This window comes from Platichthys flesus, chromosome 24 (genome assembly GCF_949316205.1).
Source record: "Platichthys flesus chromosome 24, fPlaFle2.1, whole genome shotgun sequence".
NCBI lineage: Eukaryota > Metazoa > Chordata > Actinopteri > Pleuronectiformes > Pleuronectidae > Platichthys > Platichthys flesus.
Window position 1 is genome coordinate 4,554,702 of NC_084968.1, and position 12,649 is coordinate 4,567,350.

Sequence of the window (12,649 nt, forward strand, 5' to 3'; positions counted from 1 at the left end):
CTCACATAAACCTGACCGTTGAGTTCAAACAGGACACGAGCCTCACTTTTACTTTTTCATCAAAATTAGCAAGTAACCGCAATTTTTTTAAGGTAAACCTGCTACGAAAAGTTAAGTTGCGTTTCTGTACAATGTGAGTGTTTAACACTATGCATCTTAAAAAAAAGTACAGATATTTGCTGATATATGTGACGCAAAAGTGTATTATAAAGTATCTGTTTCCCAAGATGCAAAATTAGATCAAATGCACTTGAGTTGTGCTGTCACATTAAAGCATTTACCTCATTTGCTTTCTTCAAACATTCCTTAAACATATTGGAATAGCAGACGTATTAAGTTTTGACACCGCTTGTATTTCTTTTTCATTTTTCTTATAATGTGATTCAACTTATATATCGCCTGCAAATAAATGTGAAACTACTTTTGTTTTTATCATTCTTGTGACCATCAGGAAACCTCCTGTAACACAGTTTTATTTTATACTGAGTCAGGTCCAGAGCTGGCCATGTCCATTTTTCAAATTACACATTGTCTTATTCTGTTAAAAAAAAATTGAAGATGAGGTAAAAGTACTTTGTTGATTCCCACCACTCATCACCTGCTCCTGCAGCCGGATGTGTCCCTCAGCCCTCCAGTATTTAGACTAAGTCTTTCTCTCTCGTCTTTGTCACTTCGTCTGTTAACTTCAGTTGTGTTGGGTCCAGTGTTGCTCCTGCTCACAGTTCTCTTCCTCCTGGTTCAGTTCCTGAGTTTTTGTGCGTTGGCTGGTTGAGGTTTCGTTTTGGACTCTCTGTCTTAATGCAGTTAATAGACTTTGTTTGTCCTCATCTCTCTCAAATGAAACACCAATCACACACACACGGATTGTTCTCTTAAAATGCATAAACCCTTCAACTTTTCAAAAACTAATCCTGAGTGGGAACATGTTACTATCTCCAATAATAAATGTATTGTATATTAAATAGTTATTACCATCGGGTTTTTTTTTTACCATTTTTATTATTTTTTCAAAGCTGCATATTTTCTTGAAACTCTTACACAAGGGAACAGGGAACTGATTAACCCTGCTATCAGTCAGTATCTTTCAATCATGTTAATTATAAACTGGACTGTGTGCTGACAGGTTAGCTGCTCTGCACATGACCTTCCAGGTCACAACCCCCTGACGAAGAGCTGAGATCATTTGCTGAGAGCTGATAACTTGATGTTCTCTGGCTGGGCATAGAAGACAGTCGCCAACAGTCCGCTTTTATCTCCCCACCGTAGATGCACATGAAATGCAAAGAAAGTAAACCAAAACACTGGGGTCACAAAATCAGTTTTGGGGGTTTGTCAAATGGTTGTGAAGAAACACAACAATTTGACAACAAAGACATATTTTGGACTTGGAATTGTTTTTACATTGAAGTCTCCATACCAGTGACAAGATCTGATGTTTATTCATTGGCTCTTTAAACAAGAAAACATAATTAAGCACAAATTAAATCACAAGGTTAAACTGATCTTATCTCGCCTGGATCATGTAGCAGTTGTGCACATGGAAACAGGATATTGACACAGGTGAAAGGCCTGATGGGACACATAATCTCTGGAGGGTGATCCCACGTATATCCACCAGAGGAAGACAGAAATACTCAGAGGAGGTGAAACAGACAAATCAGCTATAAACCCACAGCCCCTCGAAAAAGGCTCTGATGGGTTTGCAATAATTTATCCGGGGATAGACTAAAATATCCTGGAACGATTTTTAAAACATTTCAGATTTGTGCTTGAAACATTACAAATTAAGAAGTTTGTCCAGTTGTTAAGGAAAACAACCGCAGTGGATTCAGGTGAAGTGCATCTGAAAACTTGATGCTGCATCTAAACAAGGTTGTTGGCCTTTACTACATCAGTGTTAAGAATATTGATATTGACTTATGGCAGACTGACTTACTGAACACTGGAGAAGTCAGTGATGTATCAATATATCACATTTATTATGCTCTGGCAACACAACAAGCAGGAGATATAATGAAATTATATAAACACAACTGCCAGGCTGACGGTTGTTGATGAACACATGTGTTGCCGTGGCGATCACTCCAATAAGGAAGTCGTGAAAAAGTAAACACCTTTCATAATTTTTCTCGTGGGACACGCTCGACATTCATTGCACCTTTTTTTCAAAGTTGACCCGAAGCCCAAATATCTGAGCAAAGCTCCCGAGACGCTCGCCGGTTCCAAACTTCTCCTTCCTACTATTGTTCCTTGCCGTGATGTGGCTCCTTTGAATCCGCATCACAGCGTTCACACCATTTACTCACATACCTGCCTTGTTCTGTCACTTGGTGACAGTTGTTTACTATCCATCAAAACACGTCCCTGCAGGAATTTCACACGAACCTGAAGTTTGTGGGAATATTAACCGAGTCTGGGAGCTTCACATGCACACTAGAAAATCAAGCCCAGCAGTGTTCAAATATGCTTCAGTGTTTTCTGGTTCAGAGTTTAGAGTTGAGTTTGATAAATAGTCAACTGGTGCTGAAACTTTTTCACCTAACCTAAGTGATTTTATCACATGGAGGCAAATGTGGCATTTAATGCTTAATGCTGGTGTGTGTTGGATGTTTGAGGATCGATAGGGATAAATGGAATATGATATCCATGATTATGATTTAATTAGCTTATAATTCCCTGGAACTAATAATCCTTTTGTTTTTATTGCTTTAGAATGAGCCCTTTATTAGGGCTTTCACCTTTTATTTTAAATTCCAACATTCATTTAAACGTGGGAGGATAAGTTCTCCATCAACCTGTTATTACCTGTTTTAATTCAAAATCTACAGTTGAGAAGCACATCAGACCGTCTGAAGTAGTTTCTCTCCTGTTTCAGTAGAGGGCGATAACTCTCAGCTTGACCTGCTTGACCTCTCCAGGGAGAAGCTCATTAATGGTACGTCGTTTTGCTATGAAAATGGAGGACGTAAGCAATCAAAATATTCCTGAGCCGACAATCACCACACCAGAGCGTCTTAGAAGCAACGTATGGAGGTACTTTGGTTAAAAGTCCCAGTTTATTTCCTTTGTACCATGCAACGGCCTCTAATGGGGGCTCACCTGTTAGCAACATCACACACAAATAACAGCAGCCATGTTTTAAATAGAATAAACAAGATATATGAATGGAGAAAGACGCAATGCAAATAAAACAGAAGGGAAAAACAGTCAGCTAAAAATTGTAATTGTGGTATAGTGCAACCAGTGATACAGGAATGTTTGCACATGGTAAAGAAACATATCTATAAGTGACAATAATAAGAAATCTACACATCCCACTGTCCCTGGCTCGTCCCTAATATCTGTCAGTGGATTGTCGCACAGGCCAAAAACCTGCTTATCTCTTTGTCATTCCAGTAAGTGAGGAATCCTCTATGACCATTGTTCAGCTGATCTTGACTTAGCTGCTCGATGACATTCCACAGAAGCAGACGTGCGGAGAAAACATGAGAACGCAGTTGATTCAAAGGGCCTGCTCTCATTAACACATCACAGGCCCTGATGATGAAGAGAAGTCCCCGATGATGGCGATGATGTTTGCTTTACCAGTGATCAAAAAAAAGAGAATCAGGTTGACATGCTGACGAATGTAATGGGGTTGGTCCTCATCTTGATTTCTCTCGCTATCTGGCACCAGCTGCAGGGCCCGCAGCAGCAGGCGAACAGGCAGTCCCTGCAGATCGTGCCCTGTGAAGATGGAGACACGATAAGAGGAGCGATGGGATATGAAGTGTAAAACATGCAAAAGTATAGCAGCTGTGGCATAAAACTGATGCATACAAGATAGTTCAATGTCAACAAATACTTAAAAGGCTAACAGTTGCCATCAAGCATTAATCATTGTTGATCTATCTACCTGCTTATTCCACAAACGTCTGTTTGTCTGTATCTGGAGATCTCGAGAACCGCTCATCGTATATGCTTCACACACGGCATTTATATTGTTAAGGTAGGTGCAGTGTAGAGTTTGGAATACATTAAAGATCAATAAAATCCGAACCATGAGGCCACAAGCATTGTGTAGCACTGGGACTTCAGTCTGTGGATCATGTCTTTGGATAAACTACAGAAGTGGTGGGTAATTAGGTCAAACTGCAATTATAAATTGCTGCAGGGTTATTTTTATTTAACCTTATCGGACCGACACACACATTCACGACTGCATTAGGTGCTGATCTAAGTCATGGAAGCAACATACAGAGAACCTTTACGGTGTTATGCCTTCAAAGTCAAAGTATTATGTTTGTTTTGTTGCAGTTAATCTTTATATTCGGCTGAATTATAGAACTTTTATTTTGAAAAGTTTTGACAGGGGTCGGAAAATTGTGTTGATAGCTTTTCAGACCTCTGAAAAAGCAAACGTGGTGGATGAAAAAATAGCAACAGTTCAGTAAATCGTTTAAACTTATATATAAACCACAAATGTGAAAACAAATAAATCTAAATCATTTTCATTTACATTTCATGAACAACAATGATTACTATAAAATCTCCTTTGCAGATAAACCAGGTAGGATGAACACAAAGTACTCTGCACTATAGAATGTTTTTAAAAGCTCTGCCCACAACGTCCAGCACACAAACATAAAAAGTGACTGCATATTTGTTTGAGTCTCACTTATGGTAAGGAATAATTCTGATGTAACTCCAGAGCATCAACACAGGACAAGAGAACAGCCCATTACAAACAATGCTTTAGTCTTAACAAGACATTTTGATACTGTTTTGAGGAACAGACTGTTACGATCAGAGATCAGATAAAGAGTGAGGTTTTGACCCTAAGTATCAAAGCGGTTGTGAATCTGGTTACCTCGATGCCGTATCTCTGACGCACTGACACCCTGATGGCTGTGGTTATAGGCGGGATGATTCCGAAAGAGTCCAGCAGGGGCAAGCACACACACTCCCCGGCCTCGTACGATGTTTTACAGGTGAAGCAGGGAAAGCACCAAAAGGCCAAGCAACCTGGAAAAAACAAACAAGCAAGTCACATCAGAAAAAGGAGACAACACAGAATTGTACGTGGCAACACCCACTGATGTCCAATCTGTTGGCATTCTCAAACCCAGATCAGCTTGCAGGATCTGCATGCTTTCAATCTCACGCACAAGGAACTTAGACAGCGAGTGCTTGTCTCCACACCGGGTCAAAAAAATGTCACCACCTATCTCTCCTTATCACTCTCTAGATGTGCGCCGCCACGCCAGATTACATCTGCACAAGAGCACTCACACTGGGGCAGGTCTTCGAAGCAGTCGCAGATGCTGGAGGTCCATTGGCTGGATGAAGAGGTCGTGATGAAGGGCCGGGGCTGGGTCACCACCATCTGCCCAGACATGGTTTTAGCTTCTGAAGAAAACAGTCACTGTGAATATAACTTTACAATCAGATTTAAGCCCCAACAAAGGCTTTTTTTTGGCTAAATACTAATGTTGGTGGAATTTATAAAAGCAGTTTGATCACTGTCTATGGAAATTTAGCTGTACATGAAGAGATCCATTAAAAAAAGGCAAAAAGTATGATGTACTCTAAATGTTCTTTTGTGGGTTTGCGTAATTTTTGTCCAGATCTTCAAACCCACTGGATTCTTTCAAACGTGTATAGTCACTAACGTGTCTTTGTTTCTGAAAAGCAGACTTGGTTTCCTCTGACATTAGCAGGAACCAGTTATTTGAGGCAGAGAAGGCACCAGAATGGACTCACTTCTATTGTTTAACTCATTCACTCAACTTTTATTTGCCTCAGAAATATATGGAGGTAGAGACCTCATTAATGATATGGCCGATACAGAAAATAATTTAAACATTCCAAGACACCAAGAAAACACAAAGAGTAAATAGTCAAATATTCAAAATAGCAAAAAAGCAAATGCAAAATATGAAAGCAGTAGGAATAAATAAAAGCATATGCAATTTTACTTGAAGCAAAAAAAATCTATTAAACAGATGAATCAACTAAAACAGAAACAGCTGGAGGTAAAATAAATAGAGATTCAGAACATTATTGCCAATGAAATAAAAAATAAAAAATTCTGAAGTAGAATAAATTGCAGAACATCATCTCTAAGAAATGCTGACTTGGTGGTTCCTGGGAATCACTTTGAGTAAACGTTTTGTCTACTTCTGTTTTCTTTTAAAAGGGTTTCATAAATCCACAGGTTGCGGAATTTCCTTGACAGCTGTGTATGGCAATTCTTCACCTCAAGTTACAGCATACTTAGTCTGTTGCAAAACCATTGACAAACCATTTTGACATTGAGGGTTTCTTGAATGCCAACTCTAAAAACAAAATAATAAACTATAAAATTCTTCCGTTAGCGGATCGTCCTACCTTACTGTCTGTCCAATTGGAGCGAGCAGAGACTTTGGGGACAAAGCCCAAATGTTTACGAATCTGCAGGGGACTGTGGCATCTTATAAACCCGCCGAGATGTGGTGATCGTGACAGGGACAACGCAGCGTGCATGTCAGCGACTGGTCCGTCCTGTCCGACGGGCGTCAGAGCCTTTTGACAGTCAGACATCGGGCCTATCTGGCCGTCACGCATCTGGTAAAAGCTCAGTTGTCATTGTACCACAAAATGACCTCATTATTTAAAGTGCAAGTCAGTTCTCAGATGGAGGAAAGATAAGAAGAAAAGAGAATGTCCTAAAGCGTTCATCCTCCCTGGCACATGCGACATGTGGCTCTGAGCTTTTGTTTGAAAGTTCTCCATCCTTCTCTCGTTGTTGCCGCTGCCATTTGCAAGTTTTGTTTTCACCCTTGTCTGTTTAACCTTTATAAAATGTTTCCAGATCTGAGTTTTTATTACTGTACATAGACAATGGAACACAATAACATGACAATTCACTGATCCTCAGCTTAGAACCATATTGAGGTTAGATGGGAGCGATTGTTAGCAGATTTAAAAAACAACCAATCTCTCTTAGTTGATTCTAAGGGTTCGGTCCCACATACACAAATGCGAAGGAAATATAGCGAGTCAAAGGAAGAGGCCACACAACTGAATGTATGAATAAAACACAAAACCAGTTGCATAAAGAGATGAGTAAGTAAGGTTAGTGGTGAGTTGAAAAAATTGGTTGGCCTCTGAAATCCATCAAAGTTTTTACCTCAGTTTTCACCCCTGTCAGTTTGCTTGTTAATGCTGTCAGAGAGGACCCCACTTACATTTCAGGTGCAGATCTGGAGCAGGGGGCAGATCCAGGAATTTGTATTTCATGTTGCAAGGCATATTTCAACATGTTCACTGTTTTACCAGGGAATAATTCATGGATCTTGATGAAAAAAAAGGCATATTTAGGTAACTAAAGGCTATGAGTGTGTGCAATTTGGTGCAAATTGATCAAATTTAAGGGGGGACTGGTGGAGGTATGCACTGTCCTGTGGAAAATTTGTTTTAACTTTTGCTCTTTTGGGAAATATTGGACTTTTTGTATCTTTTGAGATTCAAATAATTATTCAGATTATTTTTTAGGAATCAGAAGATTGAGTTGTAACAATAAATTGCATATTTATAAATACATTTCACATGGGTGAGTAAAATCCTAATTGTAAATGTAGTCCACTATGCTTAGTGTAGTAAATATCATGATACCAACATTAGCCTACAATTGATATGAACAAAGTGAAAATATAGCATTCAAATAGGATTCATGAGTAAAGTATTTAACTACTTGAGTAAATGTAATTGATTACTTTCCCTTATCAAAATAATCTTTTCGAATAAAACCCAAGCCAACTTGCAAAATGACCCCTGCTTGACTTTCATCACAGTTCTTTTACTTCATCTTTGGACAAACGGAGCTTTCCTCTCTCTGGGACACATTGTGTCCCTGCTGAATTCTCCGAGGTAACAGGGAGCGGCTGCAGACTGAAGGAAGTGTGATTAAATCAACTCCTGGTCTCTAGAGGACTGCTGCAGAAAAGTGGTGGATGTGTCTAGACCAAGTGCGCCCCCTGCAGGGGGGTCAGAGCCGTGTATCTTGCCGATGAGGAGGAGGAGGAGGAGGAGGAGGCGTGGGAAGCTGCTCTCCTTTTCAGCTCTCTGGAGATCTGGAGCCAGGATAGTGGATAGCAGCAGCATCCGTACAGGCAGTCGCTCCACACACTCCCCTGTAAGACACGCACAGAGAGGCCTGAACACAGGTGGGAGGCTCGAACAAAAGGTGAACATTTGCATTTAGGTGCAGAGAAAGACAGTTTATTCTCCGATGTACAATCCAGTCGAGTGTTTCATTTCCCTGCAGCACTCATGAGCATCCTTAGTATTTAACAGTGTTCATTTAAGTTTCAATTACACTTAAAAAAGTCTCATAATTTTACTACATTCCTTACAATAAAAAGATCAACAAATTAAAATAAATACGCTACAGACAAAGTGCATGAAGAAGTAAGGTATTTGATGGAATGTGTGTTTGTCAGTGACACAGCAACAAGGGTCTTGCAGCCAAGTCTTTTCTCTTAGCAACAGGAGCCGCGATGCAGAGCATGCGAGAGACGTCAAGATGGAAACGCTGGTGGTTGAGGGGTTGATGAATCCATGAAGTCGTAGCGCCACAGCAAGAAGGCATGAGTCAGCACTATCAGCTGATATTCGCCTATTATTACTTGCATCTCCGCTGAGTCCAGACCTAACATAATATCAGTCCCTCTAACTCAAAGCTGAACATGACATAAGGGACCACAACTTCGATGTTAGTTTATTTGCGCAAGCTTTCTGCAGAAAGTGTCACACAGGCGAGGTGGATGCTGTGAGTGAGATGTCTATGTGGGTTACGCCCTGACCAAAAAAAAAAAAGCGGGGTGTGAGTGTGTGAATGTATCGTTCTGTGGTTGGAACATATAGTCAGTAAAGGTGTGACTTATAGGCTGCCTTCTAAATGTGTTGGAGAGGAAATAGGGTCATGTATGATAAGGGTTCTTATCAGTCAGCTGAGTTCCTCGAACAAAGGAAAAACAGAGTTCAAGCAGAGTGCAGCAAAAGGTCACTATAGAGTTCATCACATATCCAAAGAGCTGCGGTCCGTTTAACACGTGTCCTGATACACACAAGCTATACTGGAGAATTGTTGCCTTGCTTTATAAACAACCTACATGCTGGGACTTGTTTCAATAAGAACTAATCTGGCATCTTCCTGTAGCTCATTCTCTGGCAGCAGCGGCCCACGGCCCACTCCGCCTCCAGAGGAGCCAACATTACCAACCACCTCCTTCTAACATGGCACCGCTCCAGCCGCCGCCTGCCTGGCCTCCAATCGCCCCCACCTCCTGCCTTAACTCCACTGTCCCGAAAGCTGGTTAGTCCAACGTCAAACTAGCACCTTGGCCTCGATTAAGCGCTGTTTGCATGTGGATGTGCAGTGATTGGTGATGGAGTTGTGATGTCTGTGGGACATGCACACAGAAGCATAGGCAGGGAAGCCTGGGAAGCTTTTTAAAGGTAACCACAACAGTTTGCTGTTTATTCATTAAGTTATTTATGGTTCTAGGGTAGATATATTAATTGAATGTCCTGGTTTCACTGCATCCTCAGTCTTAGTTTCATCTGTTGTCACCACACAGATTCAAATCACTGTTTGCATCACTAAAGTAAAGCCCAGTCATCACTTGCATCACTGAAACGTGTCATTATCTCAGCGGCAGTGGTAATTTTTCAAAGCCCCAGCAGCTCTTTGTTATTGAGATCGAGACACAATGTGGTTCAAGTTGGTGCCCGGATTTTCCTGTTTCTCACGGGACTGCGAGGAACAGGAAAACATCCCAGGGAAACACATGTTTGAGATGCACCACATGTTGAAGGAAAACCGAAATAATGACTGCAGCAGAAAACAACTGCACACACGGCATAGTACATGTTTTAATCACATTTTCCACAGGGCGAAAACATGGGATTTCTATGCTCACAATAAACAGATCAAGAGAGTGCTGCAGGGTGTATCAACCAACCTGGAGTTTTACATCACCATGCGTATAGCACATCAAATTACCAATGTATTGAAACTGAAATAGTCAGGAGCAAACAATTCAGGGTAAAAATCAGGAAAAAGTATCTCCAGTAGGCCTACTGGTAAACACTACATCAGGGAATAGGCTATCTGTATTCCTTGAGTAGCCCAGCCAGACCATTTTCTATTTCCTGTAAGTTTTGCCCCTATTGAAGATCCAGATCAGTGGATTTGGATTGGAAAACAGATCCAGAATATTAAGGGAACTCTCTTTGAGTCTACAAGTTTGGTGCTGCTGGATTAAATTGAAGGGGACTGTAGGGCCTTGGCGGAGGCAATGGGGACAAGTGGGATTTTAGTTTACCCAATTGCTTCTGAAAAACAGTGTCCAACAATCCAGTTGGGATGTAAGTGAGGGAAAAAATTATACTTTTTTTTTTAAACTGCGTACCTCATCATGTTATTATTATTATTCATTACCTGTATACCATATCGTTCCCTGACAGAAGCCCTCATGGCGAGAGAGGCCGGCGGCACACAGCCAATGCAGTCCAGCAGAGGCAGGCAGGGACACGCCCCCACCGCACTGGTCACCTTGCAAGTGAATACTGGGAGGCAGCACAGGGCAAAGCAGCCTGAAAGTACACAAAAATATGACACCTGTTACTCAGCGCTGATGGTCAGATATAGAGTGAATCCACAAACATGTGTGATGCTGAGTACTTACAGTCCCCTATGTCTTTATGGCACTCACACAGGCCGGTGCTCCACTGACCTGCCTCATGAACCCTGCTCTCCGGCTGGACCTGGACCGCCCGTCGAGACATACCTGAACTGTCCATCCACTGTCACAAATAAATAAATAAAAGAATAATGGAGGCTTGCTATGTAACCTTTTTTTTTTATAATGCAAACATGCCCCCCCCCCCAAACACAGTCAGCAACACCTCGGTAATGGTTACTCGTTACTGTCAAGACCGTTAATTTGTTTTCCTGCAGCGTCTGTTCCTGCTGACTAAAGCTTGACTCATATTTTCTGTGGTTGGCTTTCAACAACCTAAAGAACATGTTTAGGGTGAGTGACGGTGATGCGGTGATGAGTGACGTCTCCAACAGCTACACCATTAAAAACCTATTATTTTAAGTGAAAGTTCACCATCTGAAATCTGCAAATGAAATCATTGGTATATTGCATTGCGTTTATAAAGCGTTGATAAAGTTAGTCAATATTATTATTATTAACAATAAAGATAAAATGATCATGTTGATAATTATTATTGATATTGATATGTGCTCTACTGAGCCCTTCTAGTAAATAGCACTTATATGAGATGTGTATAATAGGAAGTCTCTATATCTACAGCTACAGGTCCACACATCAACCACAGAGAGAATTCAAAATGACTGTGACTGATCATCTACAGGAAACTGGGAAAAGAGAAGAGTGTCCCGCCAGTGAGCTGTTTAGTAAGAACCATCTTCCATGCCCCCCCCCCCCCCCCCCCCCCGTCAGAAGGCATCCATCCCTGCATGTCTCCACGTTATTCTTCAGCTCAACTCAGTAAAGGATAACTGACCTTTTTTCTCTCTCAGTATGGCTCTGATCCAACCTGCTGCAGTCAGCAGAATGATTCACACCACCTCTGAAGATAGAGTGAAATCTCAATAGGGATAAAAGTCAACCAGGGCTGTTTAGATAAAGAATAGATGACTTACCCGTCTAAGAGTTTAGTTTCCAAAGATCCTTGGAGGAGCAAGTACAGGACGGTTTTGCTATCAACTGTGTTTCACTTTTTCCTGTCGAACTGCCTTCTCAGTTTGACTTTCGTGTGTGTGTGTGTGTGTGTGTGCGTGTGTGTGCACTCTTTGCTTGACTGCTGTGTTTTGGGTGTAAATATGGAGCCGTCAGATAAGATGGCAAAAACAAGGCCCTCTGTTCCCCTAACTGCTGACCTACAATGTTTTGGTTCCTCAGAGTGAGAGATTAGCTGATGACTAACGAGGAATCCCTGACACCAGGAGTTTCAGTCAAGGTATTTGCTTACCTACAGAGGTCAGTGGAAAAGAAGAATGTTTTGATTTGGGAGTTACTCAGCTGGAGACCCAAAACTGTCAAGCTACAAAAAAAAAAAACACTGAGTCATCACAAAATGTATTTTTTTTCAAAAATCATTGAATTTCAAATGGAAGAGCTGTGCTAGGTTTGTTAGGACTTTCGGCTCAATAACCAGGATAAATCCTATTATAATGTTCATAGTGATGTATGACAAATACAAATATAAGATATGGATCATAGTACTGAATTGCATCACTTGAAATTGCACCTCATTTAGTATATCCTGGGTATTTTGGAGAATCATGCAACAGATTCATGGGACGCAGACCCCTTTGAAATGCAAGTCATCTATACCAGAAATAAAAGAATGAAATGTCGGATACCCCCTTAAAAATTTAACTGCAGCAGCAAAAAAAGTAAATCCATTGTAAGCGGTTGAGACATTGATGATCCTTCAGATATTATATTATATTATATTATGGATAGGTGTCTCTTTAAGTGTTATTTACCTTCCTTTTCATTTATACATTTATAGGCGTGGTATAAGAAACAGAAATTCTACCTTAAGCAAGGGTTTTCATCACTGAAGCACCATAAAATAATAATAT

At 40.8% G+C, this 12,649-nt stretch overlaps 2 protein-coding genes across 5 annotated transcripts; both read right to left on the reverse strand.

The window, feature by feature from the left end:
* Window positions 1-1,099: 1,099 nt before the first annotated feature.
* Window positions 1,100-7,492, reverse strand: ponzr4 (plac8 onzin related protein 4). 3 transcript variants are annotated; one of them, XM_062384071.1, is made up of 4 exons: window positions 6,370-7,492; window positions 5,272-5,385; window positions 4,850-5,004; window positions 1,100-3,726 (listed from the first exon to the last, which is right to left on the reverse strand). In XM_062384071.1, the coding sequence occupies exons 2-4, from the start codon at window positions 5,375-5,377 to the stop codon at window positions 3,607-3,609; spliced, it is 381 nt and encodes a 126-aa protein (XP_062240055.1). In that variant the 5' UTR covers window positions 5,378-5,385; window positions 6,370-7,492; the 3' UTR covers window positions 1,100-3,606. The 3 variants fall into 3 exon arrangements, with proteins under 3 accessions (XP_062240055.1, XP_062240054.1, XP_062240053.1); XM_062384070.1 differs by having other exon boundaries at window positions 5,272-5,404; XM_062384069.1 differs by having other exon boundaries at window positions 5,272-5,388; window positions 6,370-7,486.
* On the reverse strand, window positions 6,823-12,094 carry LOC133949950 (cornifelin homolog B-like). 2 transcript variants are annotated; one of them, XM_062384066.1, is made up of 5 exons: window positions 11,702-12,093; window positions 11,563-11,628; window positions 10,713-10,830; window positions 10,466-10,620; window positions 6,823-8,153 (listed from the first exon to the last, which is right to left on the reverse strand). In XM_062384066.1, the coding sequence occupies exons 3-5, from the start codon at window positions 10,825-10,827 to the stop codon at window positions 7,980-7,982; spliced, it is 444 nt and encodes a 147-aa protein (XP_062240050.1). In that variant the 5' UTR covers window positions 10,828-10,830; window positions 11,563-11,628; window positions 11,702-12,093; the 3' UTR covers window positions 6,823-7,979. The 2 variants fall into 2 exon arrangements, with proteins under 2 accessions (XP_062240050.1, XP_062240052.1); XM_062384068.1 differs by lacking the exon at window positions 11,563-11,628 and having other exon boundaries at window positions 11,702-12,094.
* Between the last annotated feature and the right edge of the window lie 555 nt (window positions 12,095-12,649).